The 25187-nt window shown below is 38.8% G+C and overlaps 1 protein-coding gene across 5 annotated transcripts in view; it reads left to right on the top strand.

The window, feature by feature from the left end:
- Window positions 1–33: 33 nt before the first annotated feature.
- ROBO2 (roundabout guidance receptor 2) overlaps window positions 34–25187 on the top strand; it is a 630168-nt gene continuing 605014 nt past the window's right edge. For all 5 annotated transcript variants that reach the window (XM_055125444.1, XM_055125442.1, XM_055125443.1 and 2 more), the window contains exon 1: window positions 34–718. In XM_055125444.1, coding sequence (XP_054981419.1) covers window positions 658–718 — 61 coding nt within the window. In that variant the 5' untranslated portion in view covers window positions 34–657. The remainder of the gene's footprint in view (window positions 719–25187) is intronic.

Genomic DNA, 25187 nt, shown 5'->3' with positions numbered 1-25187 from the left:
GAGCGGGGTGGAGGGAAGGGAAGGAGGCTGCAGAGGAGAGGGCCCGCCAAGTCGGGCCGCCTGCAAAGTGTTGCTCTGACACATCTTATTATGGAAGTTAAGTGAAAAAAAAAAAAAATAGAAGACGAAAAGCCAACTCTCTGGACGCGGAGCTGCTGCCGACGAGGACACCCGGGAGAGCCAGCCAAGCACTAGACGGACCAATGGGTTTTTTGGGCAGCGCGCTGGCAAGTTTGTGGAACACTTTCTAGGAATTAGGTCTCTTTTTTTTTCCTCCCCCTCTGCCTCTTGACTCCCGAAGAAAGGACTTGGCTTTGGATTGCAATGGAGCCTAAGGAGAAAGGGGTGGACACACTTGAATAATCCCTCCGGCTGGGGCGGAATTGGTGGGAATTTCGGAAGCCCGAGCGTGGATGGAGATACAGCCGCCTTTGGAGAACCCTCTGTTGATGTGGATGGATCTAAACGTGCTGGGTTCAAGCTTCTCCGCTCACCCCATCTGATCTCCAGGACTTGAGCATCTAAGGGAAAGTCTCAACTTTGGACCTACCTCTTTTTTTTGTTGTTGTTGTTGCTGTTTGATACTTATTTTTGTACTTTTGCTCTCTGGGATTGCTTTCTTAACAAAACAATCTGGATTCTTTTTAGTATGTCAAAATGAGTCGGCTGATGTTTACACAACTACTGCTCTGTGGATTTTTCTATGTTTGGGTTGATGGTAAGTTACAAATGTTTTTTTTTTCTCCTTCCCCCTTTCGCCCCTCCAAAGGGTGGGGCAAACACCCACGGTCCTTTCTAGAAACTATATAGAAAATGGCATTTTGTATCTGTTGGACCCTTTTTGGCCAGGTTAGGGGTCTTGGGGTGGGGGTGGGGGGCTTCGTCTTTTGTTTCTAAACTGCTGGAAGTAGAATGTGTAAGTAGTCACCTATTGTTGTTGTTGCTGCAATTTAATTAATTGAGGAGTTGGGTAATAAATGATGGACTTTCAGTTTTGTAAAAGAAATAGTAAATCTCTTGAAGGGGTAGATTAGTCTTGTGCCTGCTCTGTCCTGGGTATCTGTTCTTGGAGCTGAACTTCAGCTGATAAATTCAAGTCTGTGTGGTGGGGAGGGGGGTGTGGGATGGGGGGGGATGGTACTAGCCACTCCGGGGAAGACTCAGAGACTTGGGAATCTGAGACCAGGATCTCAGGAACAATGAGTGTCACCTGCCTGCTGCTGAGTGTTCTCCTGGTGTGAAACCAGAATGAAATATTCAGATCTTACAGGGGACACCGTCAAAAGTAGGACCGGGCGAGGCTCCAAGGAGGGGGAAGCGTTAGTTCTCGGCTGGCTGTGGGCAAGAAACACTCTGCCTGGTCCCCAGTGGCAAACACAATGGGGATCTGGAACAGGTGCTGTAGGTGTCGGCCTCTAGGTCAAGTTTGACTGTCAAGCCCACAGCCTTCTGCCTGGGAATCGCCTGTCTTTTGTTCCGATTTGGTTTCCTGGGATGTTTTCACATGATGTCAGTTTCTTGGAAGAAAATTGCAAAACGCACCCCCACCCTCCCACCTCCCAACCGCCTTTTATTTCTGTAGCTCTTTTCAATGGGGAGAGGAAGTCATCATGAACCTTTTTGTTTGTTTGTTTGTTTGTTCAAAAGAAGTCACTTGAAAGAAGATTCAGTAGTAACCCAGAGACTAGAATATTTCTGGGAATGGAAAGAAGGAGTTTAAAGCGAAGACTACCACATGTGCTTCTTTCTGAAAATGGATTATAGTCCTTGGCTTTTTTTTTTTTTAATTTGCTGTATATGGGGAGTATTTGAGGTGTGGCGGGCCAAATCATTGAGTCATCATCAGAGCTTGTTACTGTATAAACTTTTCCTTCTGCCAGCATTTGCATTGTGGACAAATCCATTATTTGGGACACTGCCTATTTTTTGCCTGTAGCAGCTAACTTTGTTCTGGCAGCAGCTGCTCTAAGGAACCCAGTGGATTGGAATCAAAAAGGAAGCCTTTCTATAAACATGAGGCAATACAGATGAGTTTACCTACTGTCAAGTGCTTATTTTCAATCATGAACTCCATGAGTACCTTTGCCCCCAGCCAGGGTAGATGAGGCATTCATGTGGGGACACCGTTCTCTCTTTTCTCCGTTCTAAGGACGGAATGGTTAGAATGAATCATTGTGAATTTTCCTGTCAGTATCTTTAATCATATCTGAAATCACTCACCATGCATTTTCTTCCCCAATACATTTACCTCTGTGATACATTATCACAACAAAAAGATTGAAGTATTTGTCCCAAGAGTGCTTGGTTGTTAGGATAAGCATATTTTTTTTTTTTGGGGGGGTACTTTGCCCTCATAGACCATGGCTCAACATATTCCAACACTAGAAATATGTGTAGAAACTGTGCCTTAGGAACTCCCACGGAATAATCACCAAGTTTCTTTCCTTTTTTTCTTTTCTTTTTTTTTTTTTAATCAGTGTGTAGCTTAGAGGAATACAATTAAATTGCTCAGTGGAAGTGACAGAGGGAATCAGAAGAGCTTGGTGTTACAGAAAGTAATTAATGTACCAGGGTGTTTGGAGATATATGAAACAAATGCAATTAACCAGCTCGCTGGAACAGCAGTAGCAAAAAGACATTTCTCTCCTTGCCTCCCTCCTTCTCTCCTGCCTGAGTCCTGCCTTCCCCTTTTGCCCTTCTTTTTCTCCCCACCACTATCTGGCACCCCTCTTGTGGCGGAGACACACCTAGAATCTTTGTTCTGATTTATTCAGATAGGATCCGAACACAATTCCATCTGCCTCTGAATTCAGCAGTCTCCTTACTAGAAACGTTGTGGAAAATGACCTGGGTTCAGGAGTTGAAAAAGGCAGTGTAAAAAATTCTGGATGTGAAACCTTCGCTTTTGTACGTGGCAAGCTACTTGGTCCAACAGACAAAGTACACCGTGGAACCGTGGATGCTCCTTACTGATTTGGTGTGGGAGTCAGTCATGCTTCTGACCCGAGCTTGTCTTTGGTTTAACTCCAGCAGGATGGCAGCTTCTCCATGGGAGCCTTGAAAATTATGGGTGTAGACAACACTGCCCTCTAGGCTATTTTCCACGCACTGGGATTGAGCGTTCACATCTCTGAGCACAGGCTGGGGTGGGAGCTCTGGGCTCTCTTCCTCTTCCAGGAGACTCTGATTTCTGTTTACTTCTTCTCTTTCTTGGAAGTGTGGGCTTCCTCCTCTGCCTATGAAATTCAAATTTAGCGATGCCTGTACCATTTCAAAGATATACTGGCGATCTGAGTGCTAGACATAGAAATTAATTTTATGCAGTGACAAATGATACATAGATTTGCATCGAAATTTGCTTGCTTGGTTATTTATATGTGCATTTTTCAAATGTATGGAAAATGCTGAGAATTTTGCCTTCCCGCAGAAGATCGGTGCAAATGTTATTGATGGTGTTTTACACACACTCTCTTGGAGTCTGTAGGAACCGGTAGAGAATAAATATCAAGTTAGATGGTAACTCCAAAGTTTTTTTTTTCCTTTTTAATTGGTAGTGTGAAGAAAAAAATGTCTCAGGTGACACCATTGAACTAAATGCAGAATTTGCTCGACTAGACTAGGAGACTGTACATGGGATGTAGGCTTTCTTCTCTAAATCAGAGTTCCCCAAACTTATTTAGCTTATCACTCCCTTTGAACAAAAGAACTAATAATTGCCTAGCACTGCTTCCTTGCGAAGTCCACAGAAAGTGTCACAGGCAGTTGAGTTAGAGACTACTCCAGTCATTATTCCCTCCAACAGGTCCCTGGTGTGGGGTGTGGGGGGTAGGATGTGGGGTGTGGGGTGTGGGTGGGAGCTGGCGGGGTGGGGGAGGAGTCATATTCTACACTGGGATAGACAGCTCTAAATTTCCCTTACTGTTAACTAAGAATAAATGTTTTTCAATGATTTATATTCAATTAAAAATAATGACAAGACTTTCAACTCCACCAAAACATGTACCAATTCGATATTTTTTATAATACTTATTAAGAGATGTTTTGGCAATTAGAATGATTTCCTTACCTTTAATTTGTACTCATTCCTAAATGAAAGTGGCACATATGATATTTGGAAAGATAAAGATTATGTGTAAATATTACGCAGATGTATAATCTCATATACATCTGTACTTTGGGCTAAAGTGCTTCTTTCAGTAATAGGCCCATTATCACAGCCATATGTAGCCCATTTCAGGAGTTAAATTGCATATAAGTAACCTGAAATTTGTTCTTGCTATGACAGAGTGATACCATATTTGAATTGGCTTTGTTTGAATAATCCTAGATTCTCGGCAACATGTGGATCATAAAACATAAGAATTTCTTTAAGCATTAAAAAGGTTATAATTATATGAAATAACCAAAACATTCTATTTCAGCCCTGATGAATCCATAAGGAACAGCACCTTTGATAGTAAAATAGGCTATGTGAGCACATTGCATACATGTGGCTGCATTTATTATCGTGCTGGGAGCTTCTGTGTGTGGGCTGCTGTGTGTGTATCTAGAGTAGTTCCTGTAGTGGAATAGTTCTGAAAGCATTCTCTGAGGAAGTTGTTCCTGCAGTCCTAGTTTTCCGTGGGCAATGCCATTTTTGTGGTTATTAGAAAAAGAGATTTCTGTCTTACTTACTTCCCTCCTCCTTTGCATTTTCTTTCTTTATATCTCACCCCTCCCCTTTTGCTTGATGTTATGGAATGATTTACAGAAACATCAAAAAAGAAGTGAAGAAAATGACTCTGAGTGCGTCTTGAATAGCAATTAGGACTTAAAGGAGAATTTAAGAAAACTGCATGTAAAGGAAAAATGTTGATAATGTTTTAGCTTTGGATTTATCTAAGGGGGTTCTTGACTATCGTTTATCTTTTGCAATACTATGCAGCTTTGTGTGTATTTCTTTTGCATAGATTCTTATTTCAGTTTTCGACTAAACGGAAATTACAAAACGAGTTCTGGTACATAATGGAGTGGCTTTTATGAGTGTTTTAGATAAAAAGAATTAGGTTTCTTGCATTATTTCCCGGTTGATATTGATTATTGTAAATTCATAGATTGATGGACTGGAGTGATAGCACAGTGGGTAGTGCATTTGCCTTGCAGACCTGGGTTTGATTGCTCCATCCTTCTCAGAGACCCCAGCAAGCTACTGAGAGTATCCCACCCACACGGCAGAGCCTGGCAAGCTACCTGTAGTGTATTCGATATGCCAAAAACAGTAACAACTTTCACAATGGAGACGTTACTGGTGCCCGCTCCAGCAAATTGATGAACAATGGGACAACAGTGTTACAGTGCATTGATTGATACTGATATTTTCCTTCAAACTGAATAAAATGAACATATGATAACATAGTCTTTTTTTTTTTAACTGGTGCTGGGGATGAAATCCAGAGCCTCACACATGCCAGGGCAGTCTACCATTAAGTTGAATCTCTGGTCTCCCATAACGACTTCCACAGAGAAATTCCAATACACTCTCTGTAAGGTTTAGCAGTCATTATGCCATAATGGAGAGCTAATTGAGCAAATTCCCAGGCACACTTGGTCCAGGCCCCACCTCCTTTTCAATTGCGAGGTTGGGCCATAACTGGCTGTGCTCAGTTTTTAATCCTGGTACCACTCCTGGCACTTTGCAGATGTGATCATCATCATCATCCCGTTGATCATCGAATTTCTCCAGTGGTTTCAGTACCGTCTCCATTCGTCCTAGCTCTGAGATTTTAGAAACCTCTCTTTACTCATCCTTCCCAATGGTGCCACATTGGAGGCTCTTTCCGGGTCAGGGGAACGAGATCCATCATTATTACTGGTTTTGGTATATGAATATGCCATGGGGAGTTTGTGAGGCTCTCCTGTGTGGGCAGGAAACTCTCGGTAGCTTGCCAGGTTCTCCCAGAGGGAAAACTAGGCTATAAGATGTCTTCTGGGAGCTTGGTTTTATAGTCTCTGGATGTTGGCCATTGTTGGGATTACACGGAGCAGGGGGCAGTTTCTGGGTCTGACCACCTAGCTACTGGAAAATGGGGAATCTGGGCAGAAGAAGCCCAGTCCTGATCTGAGCAGGCTTGGAGGTCTCAGCCCTGGGTCCTATACACCTGGGTTCTTCTGCCGGTTCCTACATGCATGAGGTTCGTCCGAACGTGTGGAGAGGGGCCTTTAGCATGGCTGTGGCAAGGTTCAGGAGGTCTTCGGCTGAGGGAAATTCTGCACTGGGCGGGGAGGGAAACTGAGGCCCACCCCCTCTGAGGGGCCTGGGGAAAACAGCCAGGCGCGAAAGTAAGAGGCTTTCTTATATGTGATACCAGGGATCAAACTGTTTCATGCAAAGTAACATCCATACCCTCTGACTATCTATTTGGACTTGTATACCTGTCGTTTTAAAGGAAAAAAAAATTACTCAGTATCTCCCTGTAAATCTACCCTTCTTTGTGGGGAGGGGTTCATATCAGCTGTTTACTCAGGGTTTACTCTTGGCAGTACTCTGGTTACCATAAGCAGTGTCAGGGTTTGTCACATGCAGAAAAATTACCTTATTCCTCCTTCTACTCGCACCTGGAAATCCACTTTGTTTAACTGAGCACACTGCAAGTGTCTCCCACTGACTCTGGAATCCTCCCCATGCTTTCGAAGATTCTTCTGATTTTTTTTTCGAAGATTCTTCCTCTCTACTTCTCTCACCGTGGATGTTCACATTCTCTGATTTAAACCGAGATCTAGAAACAAAAATGTCTTTGATCTGTGTTCCTGACTTTGCATTCGTCCTTTGCTCCACCTCTGAAGCTCTGGTCCAGATCTTTGCATTGGTCAGTCCTTCTGGTGGTTTAATAAGTTCTATATAGTGTATTTTCAGAGATACCAGTCACTGTGTCTGTGTGTGTGTAACTGTTTTAGAAACCAAGAAGTTACACCTTCATAATTCCTAAATTCCAGAAAAGACTGGAGGCTACTGGGTCAAATAAAAAGGATTTTATTAGCATCGTGGCTTCATATTTGAACCCATTTTCTATGCCTGCAAGTCTCATGTAACTAATGGGAGGATCCCAGTATCAGATAATGTGCAAATAGTCAGATGTTCAATAATGACCCACAAGGAGAGGTGTTTAACTTTTGTCCTGGCCTCCAATTCTGTCATAACTATATTGGACAAGAAGTCAATCTAACTTCTGCCCTCAGAGGAGAGTATCATTGTTTTCCAGACTAGAATGCCAGACAATTATCCTTGAAAAGATAGATTGGAACAAAAGCATAGTTAAGTGTATTACCTAGCAAATTTGAGAAACAGGGAAGGTGCAAGGAGGGTATCTTGTCTACATATAGGGAGCGATACATGCAGCCTTGTTAAATCTCTCATTCTTCCACTGATGATGGGACTTAACTTTGCCTGTCATGTTTACTGACGTTCTTCTAGTGCAGGAACCTCAGATCACCTATAGTTTCTATTTACTTTTTAAATATATGATACTATGCTTAGGGTATTCTTTGGAGATTTATTTCATGCCCTAGGCCAGCGCAAGAACATGTGCCAAGTTCTAGGTTTATTTCTTTGGGAGAGAGGTGTGCATGTGCATATATGTGTACCTATATGCATATGTAAGTCCTTGTATACAGCTCTCTCTCTCTTTCTCTCTCTCCATATATATGGAATAGAATAAGAAAGAGAGGCCATACATAAATCTTGATTGGTCATTGAATCTTCTCCTAGCAGGAGATCTTCTTTGCCTTGATATGCCTTTCCCCCCAATCTAACCAGGAGTGCTTTCTACAGTGGTGCTTTTTCATCTTTACTCTTCTCCTACTACCAAAATTAACACTGCTTTGTCTTCTGGTCTACTGTTGGATTGTAGGTATAATTTGATGAATGAATGATTTGTTGGATGAGTTGTCAAATTATCTTTTGATGATTCTGTTGTACCTTTCTAGGAACATAACCAGGTATTCACTCTAAGGAACATTGACTTACTAGATGATACCCAATAGTGAACTTGAAACTTTTTCCCCTTTACCTCTATGGCTGTAGCAATAGTGCAGAGGGTAGGGTGTATGTCTTGCACATGGCCAACCTAGGTTCGATTCCTCTGCCCCTCTTGGAGAGCCTGGCAAGCTACCGAGAGTATCTTACCCGCACGGCAGAGCCTGGCAAGCTACCTGTGGCGTATTCAATATCCCAAAAACAGTAACAGCAAGTCACACAATGGAGACATTACTGGTGCCTGCTCCAGCAAATCAATGGGCAACGGGATGCCAATGACCTTTAGGACAACTTTCTTAAGCATTAGCAGTAGATTACAAAAAAAAAAAGATTTTTAGGAGCAGACAGATTGTTTCATGCGGCTGACCCTGGTTTAATCCCTGGCGTTGCATATAGTCTCCTGAGCACCACTAGAGATCACTCAGTACAGAACCATTTATAGCCCCTAAATACCACCAAAAGATACCCCTAAATTCAGAGCCAGGATTTGCCCTGAGTACTGACATTTGTGATCCTCCTACCAAATGATTGTTCTAGTTCAGATATAGAATTAGACACATTGCTTTTAAAATTAGTCTGCAAATATACAGCTTTTAAATAGTGAAAACTTTAAAAGTTTCATAGTAGTGGACATTGTCTTAAGGCATTTTCAGCTGTAATCATCACAACCAGTTTCCTCTGTATCATGACTGATTGGAAACTGACATTTAGATCATTTCAACTTTTTGGCTATTCTTATTATTGTTCCTGTGATCAATAGGAAAATATTCTTTATATGATCACATGTTTTCCCTTCTCTTGGGTTTGTGCCTGGAATGGAATTGCTGAATTCTATTATATTTAGCCTTTTGAGGAATAGCAAAACTGTTTCCTAAAGATGCTGCACCAATCTGCATTCCTATTAGCAATTGGATGTATTATAAAATGTTCTTCGAATATACTGTGTAAATAAAACATTGGTTTTTACAAGTTGGGGGTATATTTTGCAGCAGTACAATTTTTAAATGATATTTTGTTTTAAATTTTCAACAATCCTAATTTTGTCAGTGGTTATCTATCTTATAAGTCACCTTCAATTGCCTTGTACATTTTTGCAATTAAAACTAATCCAATTGAAGTTGTCACTTTTAGCAAAGACATCAGTGATATTAAATATAAATCATAAAATGATAACATCTGTGAGAAACAATTATTTGGACTTGTACAATTTAGCTCTCTCCTTGATTGGATTTTTGAGAAAAAAAGCACAGAGATTTGATGCCCCTTGTCACAAATCCCATTATTGCTTAGTGGTGTCTAGAGTCGAAACCATATTTAAAAATATTTTCTCTATATAACATGCATGTTTTAAGACTGTGTTAGCTTTCTCTTTTACAAGCTTCCCATACTCCTGATACTGACAGCGACCAGCTGTTTTCTGAACTTGTCAACAAGCTCACTAGTTTCACATACTTTGAGGTTATTTGTTTGGTTCAGTATCTTCTTAGAGAGCATGACCCTATAAATAAGGTGTCTTTATTGGGTGATCTATGAACAACATATGGCCAGTTAAATTCAACCTGTAGGAAATAAGTTTTTAGAAGATAAGGTAACAAATATTCAAGTAACTGAAATAAAAATGTTTTCTGGTAAATTGGCAGGTGTATGGTGTGTGTGTGCGTGCGTGTGTGTGTGTGTGTGTGTGTGTGTGTCTGTGTGTGTGTGTGTGTGGTGTAGGAAATCTGTTGAGGGTATTTCCAACATAATAATAGATGATTATAGTAACGGATGATTTCTAACTGTAATCTGTGAAGGAACGACACCAAGTGGGTCATTCACCTGGGCCATTGAGGCAGAGGTATGGTGTTAGGCGTTAGAAAGACTGTGAATTTTATTTTATTCCATGGAACTTAATAACTAGAGGAATAGGATGATGATAGAGTCGTGCTGGTTGAAAGTCAAGTGGTTCAGCTTAATGTTAATAGTTTGTTATGGGGGAAGAACTGTAGTGTAATTATTTCAAGCTAGTCATTAGAAATGAATGAGTTTGCACAAGTAATGTCATCTTTGTATTATGTGAAAATTTTACTTATCTTTATTTTTTTTCAAATTTTCAAACTCAGGGTGTACTCCTGGCTCTGCTTTCAGGGATCACATCAGACAAGGAATGGGGCATCAGAAGGGGTACTGGGCATCAGACCCAGGAGTGCCAAGTGCAAGCCAAATGGCCTATCTCCTGTTGTCTAGGCTCCCTTTTCTTTAAAATTGGTCACATAGAGTGTTAGTGTCGGGGCCAGAGAGGAAATAGAGGGAGTAGGATGCACCACTTTGCACATATCTGACCTCGGCATCACCTAAGGCCCCTGAGCCCTACCAAGAGTGGTCCCTGAGCATAGAGCCAAGAGTATGCCTGCAGCACTAACTCCTGGCTGTGGCTGCATGTCCCACACAAAGCCAAACAAAAAGAGTCAGTGTCATCTCGTTAGTTGCTAAGAAGAATAAATCCCTATACATTGTTTATATGTTTGAATCTTTATATCTATGTACTTATTAATGTATCAGTTTCTACTCTGAATAGATTTAGTGTCATTGAACTGTTTTTTTCTTTTATTATTATTTGCATTTTTAAAAATTTTCATACCATGTCCTGCCTAATATGGACAAGAAGCATATTTTAAAAGGTTTTGGTTTTCAGGCTAATTATGAACTACACTTGAGGTGCTTTTCATGACAAGAGTCATAAAACCTTTCATGCATAAATGAGCTCAGGTGACTGATTGTTGCCTTCTAAGGGGACTCCTCTGTGGCCACACCTATGCAACTGTGACAAATGCATTCTGACATGTGTGCCTCTGTGTGTCCATTGCATCATAGGCTGATTACAGACCAAATGGGATTCCCAAGTGAATGGTATTATGAATGAAAGAAATAAACAGCAGAGTCACACTACAAATAATAATTTGTTAACAAATAGAGACTTCTTATGAAGGCCTCCAATTTGATTTCTTTTAACTAATTTACATTTTATCCAGAGTATTTTTTTTTAACTTGGTGCATTTGACATGTAGTACTGTGAAGTAAATTCATTATTATTAAAAAATTATTGGTTCAAAATAATCACTCGTATTATAGAAAATCTCTTTAAATATAACATTTTGGGAGTTGGATAGACAGTGCAACAAGTAAGGTGTTTGCCTTGCACGCAGCTGACCCAGGTTTGATTCATGGCACCTCCTATGGTCCCTTGAGCCGGGCCAGAAGTGATTTCTGAGAATAGGAGCAAGATTAAGCCCTAGGCATTGCTGGGTGTGGCCCCCAAACAAACAGACAAATGAAAAACAGAATTCAGATCCACTCATTTGGTGTGGGATAGGCTATTTGTCTTTTTTTTCTTTTTTGAGATCAGGTAGGTCTTGATTCTGCTAATTTTTGACAACTACTAATTATGCAGATTTTCATGCAGCATCGTTGTATATGTTAGAAAATATAACTTGAATTTAAAAACTTAATTCTGTTATGGAAAGGAATCACTGTGGGTAGCCTAAAGGACCAAACTCCAGTTTGGGAATTTTTTGAATTTACTGTAAGACAGAAAGATGCAATTTCTCTGTGTAAACTCAAATGTAGATACTATTTTATAGGAAGTTTGTAGTACTGTCATTCACTATTTGAGTAATCGAAAGAGAGAAAATTTTATTTTCCTGGAAATATAATGAACATCCAGTTTTCAATCATATTTATTGTTCACACCAAATATTCACAAGGAATATATGCTATTTTTGTGGGCTTAAGATCAGAAATATCACTTAAAGGCAAAATTTATTAGTTTTGAGACTCACATCCACTTTAATTCATTAAATATCAGTAGTAGTTACTGCTCATGAGTAAATGGAATGTAAAAATTAATACAAAGAAAAATGGTGTTAGGCCACTGTAATAAGTTTCTAGCCATTATAACTAGAACCATATGCAACACAGCATTTTTAATTCAGGAGAGGGAGTGAACTGTGGCGTTTAAAGTTCTCTTGTAAGGACAGATGTGGGATCTCTTCCCTGGTTTTTGGTCTCAAACCTCTTTGAAAATGAAAAGCAGAAAATGATATATAATTCAGATATTTCATTATGATCCTTTTTAAGTCATATAAGGAATATTCAGCTGAAATCCTTTGGAATTTAAAGTATATGTCAAAAAAACCTGTGTAATGAAAGTGTTTGTAAGCATGATTAAAAGGGAGATATTTTGGTTTTCAAAAAAATTAAGTCAACAGATTTTCTCCAGTCAAATAACTTTAAAAAAAATAAAGTTAAAATATAAATACAGGGTTGGCAAGATAGTACAGGGGGCACGGGGCTTGCCTACATGTGGCTGTCCCTGGTTCAACCCCCTCACACCTAATATGGTTCCCCAGTCTCTACCAAGAGTGATCCCTGAGCAGAAAGCCAGAGTGAGCCCTGAGCACAGCCAGGTATGCCTCCAAATCAGCCCATCTATGAAGTGTTGTATGTTCAAACATTAGTGAATGCCAGAGTGTAGTTTACCGAATTGTTTAGGTATATCTCATAATTTAGAATAAAGTTTTCCAAGTATATCCAGAACATAAATTCAGGATGTGCTTAGGAACAGGCATTCCAAGTGTACTTTATATTTTTATTTTGCTGCTAATTGTGTGATATTATTTATTCATTTTTGCCAAGGATCAAACCTAAGGCCTTATGAATGCTAAGCATGCCCTCTGTCACTGAGTTACACTCCCTGGTCACACACACAAACACACACATACATATACATACATATATATATATATGCATGCTTATGTATACATAAATATATTTCTCTATATATATCTTTTGCTTTTGAGGTCACTCCCAGCAGTGCTCAGGGGCTACTCTAGATTCTGCATTCAGGAATCACTCCGGGCAATGCTGTCAACCATATGGGATGGATGACAGGAATTGAACCCGGGTTAGCTGAATGAAAGGCAAATGCCCTACACACTGTATTGTCACTCTTGCCCACATATTTTTGTTCTTTTAGTTTTAAAATAAACCTTAATATGTTGCTAATAATAGTGTTGACCTGATACACTGTTCTTTTAAATATGAAATAGCTGTCTATGTTGGCATATCTTTCACTGTTAGCCACAAAGATGCCTTAGCCCAAAGAGCAATTATGTAAATTCTTCCCAACTGGATCATGGAGGAGTAAGAATAAATGATGCAATTTTTCTTTGTGAGATAAGCACAAGACTTCCCACATGCAAGGACAACTCCCTCTCTAGTTTTATTTTTTTTAAATTAGGGTTGGATTTATATTTTTATTTTATTATATAAAAATTATATATATACACATCACTGTCACTGTCACTGTCATCCCGTTGCTCATGGATTTGCTCGAGTGGGCACCAGTAACGTCTCCATTGTGAGACTTGTTACTGTTTTTGGCATATTGGATATGCCACAGGTAGCTTGCCGGGCTCTGCCATGTGGGCAAGATACTCTCAGTAGCTTGCCAGGCTCTCCGAGAGGGACAGAAGAATCAAACCCGGGTTGGCGGCATGCAAGGAAAATGCCCTACCTCGTGTGCTATCGCTCCAGCCCATATATACATATATATATACACATATATACACACATATATACACACATATATACACATATATACACTCACACACACCCCTATATATATATACATATATATATATATGTCTACACTGGCAGTATTTAGGGGTCCACATATAGCTGGGAATTAAACCAAGTTCTACCAAGTACAGAGCACTCAATCAAACCCTTGGTACCATATCCCTGCTTAGCACTCTTTTAAAATTAAAATGCCAGGTAATAGTATTCCTCTTTCTTTCTTTTAAGAGAAATGTTAGATGAAGAATGAGAATTAGGAATTTGAGGGTCTTGTAAGTCCTTCCTCACTGCACTGATCATTTCTGGTGTGCAGAGCTCACAATAGTCCATCAGTATTTCTATGATACCCTCACAGGTCTTCACGTGTTCACTCCTGTGCCATGTACGGCCACCCGTTCTTCTCACAAATGCTCTAGATGTAGAATAACTTCAGCTGAAGAGAAGCACTGACAGACTGAATTGGAGCATTCCTCACTCAAACACGTAGGTGATTTGGTTAGCTAAGTATATTTTTAATTGCTTCAATCCGACAGCGATTTTGAAAGCCTGGATAATGTCAACTGTCAATACAAAACCAAATTGGGGAAAGCAAAAGACTAGGAAACTATCTGCAACATGTGCAGGAAGATTTTTGGGCAAACATAGCTCTTATTCCTCCATTGCTCACACACATGGCTAGAATAGGTGAAGGGACTTGTGTTGCGTAACCTCTACTCCAAATCCAACAGGAACCCTTTAAGGGCATTTTCCAGGGTATGAATGATTATTGCATTTCTCGGTTAAACTATAACACCTGTGATGTTCATCAGTTGGGTCTTAGGAAACTCTCCAGGTTTCTCAGTTTCTCAGCAAATGTGTCTCCTGGTGTTAAATTTAAATTCCACTTTTGTTCAGATTTTCATTTTCAGAAATTGTTTTTAATCTTTCTAAGCGGTAGTTCAACATGACATGCAAATAAGGCAATTACTTTTATAGTCTATTTCTCTCAAGAGGCAATTCTAAGCTTTTGAACATGGGGTGCTATGGGGTTTACACACAATCTTTGCATTTGAAATATGCCAGGAGTTTGCAAGGATCTACCTGCGAGGAGTATTCTCTATGAACAGTCAGGGGTAGAGGGGAGTGTTGGAAAAATATAAAACGCTACACATTTGAATGAAATGAATTGAACCAGCATTTGAAACCCAGCTATATTGCAAAGTGGACAAGCTGATATTTAGTTCTATGGATTGTTAACATTCACATAAAACAGAATTATTTAGCATTTACTGAATCCTTTTTGATAATCAATTTGGGATCAAATGCAAAAGAACATGTGTCTGGCTTTGTAGGACCCAAAATTCTTCCGTTTTCCCTTTTAGCAGATGACATGCCTTCTTTGCTGACCGATATTGGTTGCTAGGAGAAGTGCATTGGCCTGGTCCCCTCTTAGCCAGTAGTAAAACTAAAGAGTGCATTGAGTGAGAGAAAGAGAGGCACCACACAGCACAGGCCATGAATCATGACTTGCCTCCAATATGTCCACTTTGTTCCCATTTTTTCCCATTAAAAACTTTTGTTTTTACCAATGATGCTTTCAGCTGCTATCTATAATCCTTTTGGAGCCTGAGGGGATGAGGGTTGCTAAAGCGAGGCTGTGCTGCTAAGAGTCCACTCAGAGCAATAATAAAAGCCTTGAGAGTTATTCATGGGGGCACATTAGTGAGAATGCCCTGCTCAGTGAATAGCATCAGTCAGCTGCCTTTGAAATTGGGTGATTAATACCTTCTGTTTTTAAAGGGGAGGAAGGCAGGCAAGAGAGGTCTTCCTACCACTTTGGCTCTTTAGGAAGTGAGATTTCATATACATTGTCCACGCTTTTGACCAAGAAGTTGCTCCCATTTCAGCACTGGCAATAGTGTTAAAATAATAGTAATTAAAAATAGTATTTCATAAAATGGTCATTGTGGCTGCTGCAAGATCAACTTGAAGTGTGGAAAATATCCCAAATGAACACTTAGGAGAAATCAGCCAGCCTTTCTTAGATTTTGGCAATGTTTTTGATAACCGTCAAGCCAAAAATGTGATACTAATGATGATATTCAAAATGCTGTAAGTTGGTCTATTTCACAGCCTCCAAATCACATTTTTGTTTGTTTGATAAAGAAACTAATTGCAGCACTCTTGAGAGTTTAGAGAAGCATCTAATGAGAAAGTGTTAAGGGTGGCAGGTGCTTATTTCCCATGAGCACTTGGATATAAGGGACAGTCTGAATTTACAAAGAAGTGGTTATATGCGTGTATATATGTGTGTGCTGACACATATATGCTTATGCACCTGTGCATGCATGTTTATGTCCATAGAGTACTTTAGTATGTGAGTGGAGAAGGTAGCATTATAATCCTCACTTATAATCCACACTGCTTCTCTTTACGTCTTTTGATTTCATCGTGTACAAAGCAAAATTCAATCAAAATTGCTTGAGTTTTAGGGAACTTGTCAGTCATCTCAGCTGCCTTTTTAAAATGGTTTCCATCTTGGTGACTTGTGTCTGGCAACTAGAAAATCCTAGGGATTCATAGACTGTTTTCCAGTAGGATACTCAAATAATCCTGTTCATATTTAGGAGCTAAGGTAGGCTAAGCTTTGGTGTTTAAAGAAATCATACACAGTCTGCTGTTTATTTTCCATTTTTCTTATACAGTCTTCTACTCTGATCCTCTTAAATGTGTTTACATGTTTTCCAAACCTTTCCTTCTAGCCTGAATATCAGATGAAAGAACATTTACAGGACTGTGTGGTGCTTCCTCTAACCTGTGTTTTTTACTCTGTGGAAGTGAAATATCTTGTTAAGAGGTGGTAATACCCAAGGGCAATCAGAGATGAAAATGTAACGATTTGGTGGGTGATGTCTAGAGATCAGCTTCAAGTGAGGTCTGATTTAACATCTTTATTAGTAATATAATAGAGACACTGCAATGATTAAGAACTCACATATCCTAACATTCAAAAACTCTCAGAGCATCCTTCCTCTCACTATCTTCCTCCATGCACATCGAAATGTTTTAGAAAGAATTTAGGTTGGAAAAAAATAATTCTGAGCCATCTAAAACTAATGCCTTTTTGGGTCTCTCTATATAAAGTAGACAAATTCTCTGGGGAAATAATCAGAAATCTAGATATCTAACTAGAGGGAGAAGCCAACAAAGCAATAAAACTGAAAAGGCCCAAGGGATAAATCTGGGAGTGGGGGCAAGGAGAATGTGATTCAGATTAGGAGTGTTATGTCCCAGTTGAAAGGTCATGAGATTATAGTGCCCATTTAGGGGGGATTGCATCAGTGATGAGGGAGAGTCTCTTTCAATGAACGGCGCTTCAGTGCGATTGAAATACTTCTTTCATTTTTCACTTCATTGCCAGAACATGAGAGTGAGAGACTGGTCAAAGGAAAACAGGAGTACAAAGACAAATTCTTTTGGAAGAAGCTGAGAGTTTCAAGTTAAACTTGAGGAGGATGGATTTACCGGCTTTATCTCCTAGCCTATGCAAATGAGAAAACATTATTAACATGGACCCTACTGAAACCAGTATTAACCTAGATTCATGTTTTTTAAAAATGGTGGTGGTGGGGAAGTGTAGCCAAAGACACCTCTGTTGAAATATTTCATCAATCCTTTTCTATGACTAACGAAGAAAACTTTGAAAGCACTGCTTTATGTTTAGGGGAAAAAAATGTTATTTAACATGTATTGTTTACTGAATGATTGGAAGGGCTTAATGCAAAGTTGCATTCTATTTCAAGAAAAGATAGTCATCGTCAAGGATGTCATCTCACTGTGTAAATAGATCCGCCTTGTAATCGGACTCATTGGTTGGACAGGATCGGAATATAATCCTCTTATTACTTTCCTTGTGAGTAAGGTCTTATTAGATATCTGCCCCCTGGGATTTAGCATTTAAGAGAAATGTGAAAAATTTGATAGTCTTTATTTTATAGAGAGCAGCAAAGTGATGATAGGAATGTAAAATATTACCTAAAATGTTACATGAATTTAAGTTCTTTTTGGGGGATTTACTTCTTGTCTCATTATTTCAATAAATTAATAATAGGGGTCAAAACAATATACTGTGGTTGGACGTTAAATCACCTATCTTGATTTCTCAGATGCTTGATAGAGTTTTTCAAATATTTGGTAGGTTTCACATCTCCACAGACACCTGAGCTTGATGGGTATTTTATATAATTAATGATAAACCCAAGAGAACCTAAAGAATGCAGAGCTGACTGCCAACACTTATCAAGGCCAACCTGTTCTTGCAGTCTCCTGGTACCTATTTTATTCAGTAAAGGAAGCATAAGACTGTACAATGGATGTCTCAGCACTTTAACTTAAAGAGCTAGATAGTTACTCTTGGTTTTACCTCTGTTATAATTGCATAACCTTGCTTTGTAGCTAGAAAAGTCTATAGATCATTTGAGATTGAATAATAAGTGGGGTGTGTTCCAATAGATTCCAATAGAACTTCATTCCTGGAAGTTATGCATTTTAATTGCATTTTTTCTTGATCACAAATATTTTGTCTTTTTTATTTATAACTGCAAAAAAATTACTCAGAGGTCCTAGTAAAACAAAACCCATACTTCGCCACAGAATTATCGTCTGTTGTGCACTATAAAAAACAAAACAAACCATGTAGAAATCTTTATGGTTTATATTGAGCAAGTTGCACTTATGCTGAAGAGTAAAAGTTCCCTGTTGAAGGCAGACATCTTCCTTCCTTCTCAGTAGTTGAAGAAAGTGTCATCCAGAGTAGAAGAAGCCTGGAATTTGTCTTTGCATTGCTGATATGCCCCATGCACTGACTTGGTGGTTAATTAGCTGGTTGGTCTGCAGATAAAGGTCTAGGGATAAGGTTATATGATTCTTGACTTGCTGTACAATTTTGAATAAGCTCAGTTCTTGGGAGTCTCTGCTTTGTTCATGATGTGAAGAAGTTGCAGATAGAAATAGAATTGGACCATTATCTCTGTTTATGAAAATAAAAAAGAAGCGAAGATTGGCAGTTAGGTGACAGAGGCCAGTTCTTGGAGCTTCTAATTGGTTTGATTCTGTCAATTTTATGTTCCTCTCTTGCTATGGGGCCACATCAGAGCTAACATTTGAAAGTAAATGGGCGTGATGCCATAACATCTTTGCAATCACTGATTGAGGGGAGGCTAAGCCTACAAATTATCTTCAGTGTGCATGTGCTCTAGGTATATTTGCTTAAAAAAATGTCAGACATGAAATGTGAGTGATCAACAATTGCCGCTGTGTTTAATTTTCAGTTATTTATATAAAGAACTAGAAAGGCAATTATTTTCTTTTTAAAGGAAATGAGGGAATACAGAAGGGTAACCGTGCTTGCCTTGCATGTGGCCAGCATGGGTTCATGACCTAAGAGTGATTTCTTAGTCTAGAATCAAGATCAGCCCCTGAGTACCATCAAGTGTGGCCCCCTAACCTAACCCTCTCTATTCCTCCCAAAGCAGAAATGATGCAAAAATTATTTACTGGGAACTCACCCATCTATGGTTTGTATACTCTATGTTAATAGTTGAATTTTATCTTATATTTTTGTTTGCTAGTCATCTTCTGCTTCTGCTCTCCAGTAAAATCAATCCTTGGGCAGGTAGTAACACAGTTTGTGCATAGTGAAAGGCAGGTTCTAAAAATAGGAAATTCTGAAATTCCACATCAAACTGTACATGAAATGATGAAACTTTATAACATTTTCTCCCTAGTTTTGTTATTAAACAGTAGATTGTGCTTTGTATATATGAAAGGGCCTTAATTGTCTTCATAGTCTCTGAACTCAGGGGAGATTATTTTGCTGACTAGGTATATATTAGAAGTATTTGAAAGTCTCATAATGAACTCAGTAAAAATATTGCATGAAGAAATATGGTAAACTCATTTCTTTGTATCTCTCTACATAATGACTTCTTGATATGTTATCCCATCACAGAATTTTGAGCGTCTTTGTGAGTTTTATAAAGAGTTTGTGAAAAATATGAATTTGAAAGACCTGAGATAATATGTCTACTCATGAGTTAATTTAAATTGTTTTCATATGTGACTTGTATGATAAAATGTACTACTGAAATCCATTTTGTTAGAGAAGCAAAATAGTTTCATTTGAATAAATTATGAGAGAAAGAAAAAGGTTGTAAGGGTAAGGAGGGAGATAGAGAGAGAGATAGAGAGAGAGAGATTTTTTTCAGGGGAAAAAGCTTAAACTCCATTTTTGTACTTGAAAGAACAAATCAAAACCAAGTGAATAAATAAACTTATGACACCCAATTCCAATCAGTTGCCTCTGTAAATTTATATAGCTATTAGATCATGTATTTTGCCACTGTAATTTCAAGTTTTAAAAGTAGGGCCAAGATATCCAAAATAATGTTTATATGGTAAACTTGGTATTTGGCAAAACGTGATTGTTATAAACACAACCTCATAAAGTAGCACAAATGAATGAATTCAGAAAGAGAGTGTAGCTGAAGTGTCCTTATAAATGAGTGCAGGATACTAATGTCTTTCGGAAGAAGGATTTTGAAGGTATTTATCTCACACAAAGAGGAAAGTTTCCTTCCGTGGGAAAACATTAGATCACAGGAAAGCCTGACATAGTTGAGTAACAACTTTGTGAATCCACACTCAGTCAAAACAAGTTCCAACAAGCTAATGTCCTCAGACTAAGAAAAAGGGACAATGCTTGCTAAGATCTGCTACTGTCTTTCTCAGGGTTTTACTGTAAGGTAGCTAGGATTGATGAGGTCAATTTACTTAATCCATTTGTGTAAAAACTTCTTATTCTGATGCTTTTTCAAGGGAGATAGCAATATTTCCCAAATTTGACTGTCTATAAAGGTCCAGGTTTATTTGATGAGATTCACTAGGACTAAGCAACAAAATAAAGATGTGTGTTTGTAAATGGAACATTCTACTGCTTATTATTAGCATATTCAATCATGGTGCGCTTTCATGTATAATACATAAATATTATATAAAATTTCATTTTGGAATTGTGAGAAACTAGCAACCTCTCATTTCTTGAAATTATATGGCCAATTTCAAAAATTAAAGACTGGTACTGAGCTTTTCAAAAATAAATACATATTTGGTAATTTTTATAATACTAAAACTTAGGTACAAGGTATATAATTTTTCTGACAGTTATGCTGATATATGTGTGCACATATATAATAAAAATAACCAGTTATTTTCAAGTCTTTTGCCTAATAATTTTTAAATGGTGGATTTTTACAAATTTTGAATAATAAAATTGAGGGTAAAACATAAAGAAATAGCTCCTACTGTGTAGACTTGGGAATACAAATATACTCATATATATGAAATACATGTGTGTGTATCATATGTATGTACACATATGCAAATGAATACACAGACAAATGCTTTATAATTTTGTTCAACTTTTGTTTCAAATAACCAAATTTATTTAGAAATTTAGGCACAATGTTAGCAGTGTTGAGAGTTAGTTATTGCTGTCCAAGCTGCCTTTCTTATGCTTTGGATGTCACCTGTATTTTTGGATCTGGGACAACACCTGGCTGTACTCAGGAGTTATTCCTGGTGGTGCTCAGGGGATCACATATAGTGTCAGGGATAGAACCCAGTTTGGCTGTGTGCCAGGCAAGTACCTTACCTGTGTGACTATCTCTCTCATCCAGGATGTCATCTATTTTTAAAATAGATGTTCGAAGATTAGTACAGGTGAGTCATGCTATTACATATATATTTTTGTTTTGCCATCACAAAAGGAATACTTAACATTTCTTCCTAATTTTGAGACTGAGAAAATTCTGTTACAAATTTGGAAATAAATATCTTCAGTGTTTTTGGTTATGATTTCACATTGCACCTGAATATAAGTCAGTAAAAGTCTTTGGGTATGGATATTTTTAGCTCGATCATAGCCTAACTTCACTCAGCTGCCTTTATGGCAAAACACATAGAGAAATTCAAATTACAATGCGTAGTTGCCTGCAAGGTTCAAATATCTTAGTTCCTTATAATGTTCTAACTGGATAAATAATATTTCAACTGTTTCTTATTACAAAAAGACTTTGCCAGTCTTCTCAGGAGCCTTGAATCCTGATGTTATCCTTAGTGCTAGTTTAGTTCTTTTGAAACAGGAATGGAAAAATCTGCAGATTATGGACTAATTAGAAGTTGCTGGCGTTTATTTTTGGTTTTGTTTGGATTTCTCAGTCACACGGATGTTGCTGGTTGTGTTTGTGGGTCAGTCTCAGGGTGCTGGGGGGACCGTATGTTACTTAGAGTCCAGGCCAGTTCTGTTGCATGCAAAGCATAAACTCTGACACTTTGAGCTATCTCTTTGGCCTCTAAACTACTATTACTTAATTATTATTAATATCATTGTGACTATCATTCATAATAATAATAACAATAATAATTGTCAGGATCAGATTTCAGTCTCTATCACTGCATAGTCTCCTGAACATCACCTGGGAGTGACCCCTGAATCTGGTGCAGAGACTCACCCCTGACTATCAGATGTGGCCCCAAACTGTTCTGGCCCCCAGTATATCTTTGCTGATTCTGAATTTGTCACTGCTAACATTATTTGTGACGGTAGCACAAAAGTCCATTTTTTTTTCATTCACTGCATCATTCAGAATAGAGCTATTAATCATGAATTATTCTGGGTATGTTTAGCAATGTGGTGCGCTTTCACTCTGGTAGAAGAAGAGATAATGATCACACTGAACATGTTGGGTAGTTTTAGAAAGGTACAGCATGTCTATAGTGGAAAAGTCTACCAAACTTCTAAGCGGCTTCTGAGAAACTGATGTTGGTGCTGAGTCCTGATTTGTTAGAGAAGATCCTGTCAGGATCAGACCTAAGAAGAGCTATTGAGGCTGAGAGGAGGACCCAGATGAAGTGAGAGGGAGAATCTGACGTCTCTGAAAAATTAGAAGAAAAGGATAAAGGGGCAATTCTGAGCAAAGGTTCTCCTTTGTGTTGGAAGGAGAGAAGGCTGGTCTGGGTTACATAGTTTATATGGGAGAAGACTAAATTTTCTCCCTAGATAGTGAGAGTATGCTTCCTATCTAGGCTGGTACAAGAGCCCAGTGCTAAATTTCTAGACTGTAGCCAATGATCTACTGTTAGATTTGAGGTGGCCTCGGGTTCCCTAAATCTGTACCAGATCAGGATTCACATGAGGCTGCATTGAGATCCATCTGCAGAAAGACTTCACTAGAATCCAGGCCTTGTCCCATGTGAAAAGGAAGCAGGAAGACCTGCTGTTAATTTTTAGAATTTCTCCTACATGATACTTGCATCTGTTTGCAGTGATTATATTGCTATGTGATTTTCTTCGTTTTTTCTTTTGTTTGGGGGACACCCCCAGCTATGCTGTGGGCTTACTTCTGGCTCTGTGCTCAAGGAACACTCCTGGCTGGCTCAGGGGATCACAACAGATACCAGGGATTGAACCTGGGTCAGCCATGTGAAAAGCAAGAGCGGTAGCTGCTATTACTGCTCTGATTCTGATGCTATGCAAATGTCAGGAGTACAATCTCACACCTACTTACTGTACAGCTTACACTTTGCTCATTGACAATGTTTTGTCACCATTCACCACACTCAGTTTGGCTCCTTCTACCCATCCTGCTCACCTATTCACAGCAGTGGGAGGGAGAATACAGTAACTGTTAGTATGGGACATGTTTGTTGAGAAACTGGTAATCCATAGGTGATCCTGGATCAAAGTGTGTGAACAGGTAATGAGATGGGAGATAACTTAGAGTTTGATGGGGAAGGGATTTTGAAAGTAGTTTTGAATGTAAGTTTGAAAGACCTGATACACTGAGGGAAGCTCATGAAAGATTGAGAAGATCTCTTTATCCCATCAGTGCCCATAACTCCTCCTCTACTTGATTATATTATTACTGTACTGGAGTTGTCATAATTTATGTATGTCTTATATGAATCATTCCGTGTTAGGGTGCTTCATGTCAGTAGCTATTTTCTCTTTACATGTTATTGCTTGTCATGGTTAATAAAGAGCTTTGCACATTTCCAGAGTACAGTAAGTACATGTTAAATTAAATTTAAAAGTTCATTTAGTTTGGCTTTTATGTGCTCTTGCTTGTTTGAGATTGAACAAAAATCTCTTATCTTTTGGTTTTGTAACCTGTGCAAATCTTAAACAGCTATCCTTCTTGACTTCACAATTGATGAATTCTGGATTTGGCTGGGCTGTTTCTAACCTATATTTGTGTCACTAAATCCAGTTTCTTGTTTTCAAATATTCATAATACAAACTTTGCATAAACAGTAATTGTGTTAACTTGGAATTAAAGGCAAAAATTTTAACTTCTTGCTAATTTTAAAGCCTCCAATAAATTGAATATAGTTATAACACTATCCGGCAGAGGCTGGAAAGCTACCCATGGCATATTCAATATTTCCCAAACAGTAACAACAAGTCTCACAATGGAGACGTTACTGGTGCCTGCTCAAGCAAATCAAATTGATGAACAATGGGATGACAGTGCTACAGTGCTGTAATACTATTAGTAAGCTTTCTCGTTTTTAATACCATGAACTAAAATTGCTTGAGTTGACTTGTTTACATTCAGTACAATGATAATTGACATAAAGTGTTGAGTTTATTAAAAAAGATAGACATTGGTGGTGGAGAATGGGCACTGGTGGAGGGATGTAAACCAAATGCAAACATGAAAGTTCATAAGTTTGTCACTGTACCTCATGGTGATTCATAAATTTAAAAAAATAAAAGAGAGAAAAATTTAAAAATCATAAAAAATGAAAAAAGAATATTATCACATGAGGCTGACAGCCAAGGACAGTAAATACAAGGGCCAGGAGAATTGCCCCATAGCTGGAAGACTGCTTCATGAGTGGAGGAGAGAAAGCAGATGGAATAGAGAAGGGATCACTAAGAAAATGATGGCTGGAGGAATCATTTGGGATGGGAGATGTGTGCTGAAAGTAGATAATGGACCAAACATGATTGTGAAAAACTAAAGCACACGCCGACGGGCGCATGCACTCACGGGCTCTCCGAGTGGCTCTGTCTCACCGCCCATGTTCGGTGCCCTGGAACCACTGTGTGTGCTGTCGGTCAAGGGCAGGGAACGGAAGGAAGAAGACCAAACTGCTTGCTCGATCAGTTTATTTCATTCTCTCTCTCTGCTTCTCTCCCGCCTCTGGATCTCTCTCTGGATCTCTGGATCTGGCCTCTCTCCTTCTCTAGTCTCTCCTTCTACTTGTCTCTCCCACCTTGCCCTCTAGGCTACACCCAGCCAGGTAGCAAAATCAACATAAGAAAGCCCTTCCTGAGGGCAGGGCATTCCAAAGCCCTTCCTGACTTTTCAGATTTTTTTTCCTTTCTTTAGTCCAAACACTTATTAACATCTTAATACTAGTTATTTTTTGTATGGACATAGCAAGAGATACATTGAGGCTTGTAAGGCAGCTCTCCTGGCAACCTCTTGCCACAGACTTAGGCTACAGCACTCAG

The sequence above is a fragment of the Sorex araneus genome, chromosome 2 (assembly GCF_027595985.1).
Source record: "Sorex araneus isolate mSorAra2 chromosome 2, mSorAra2.pri, whole genome shotgun sequence".
Classification (NCBI taxonomy): Eukaryota; Metazoa; Chordata; class Mammalia; order Eulipotyphla; family Soricidae; genus Sorex; species Sorex araneus.
This window is presented reverse-complemented; position numbering and strand designations above follow the sequence as displayed.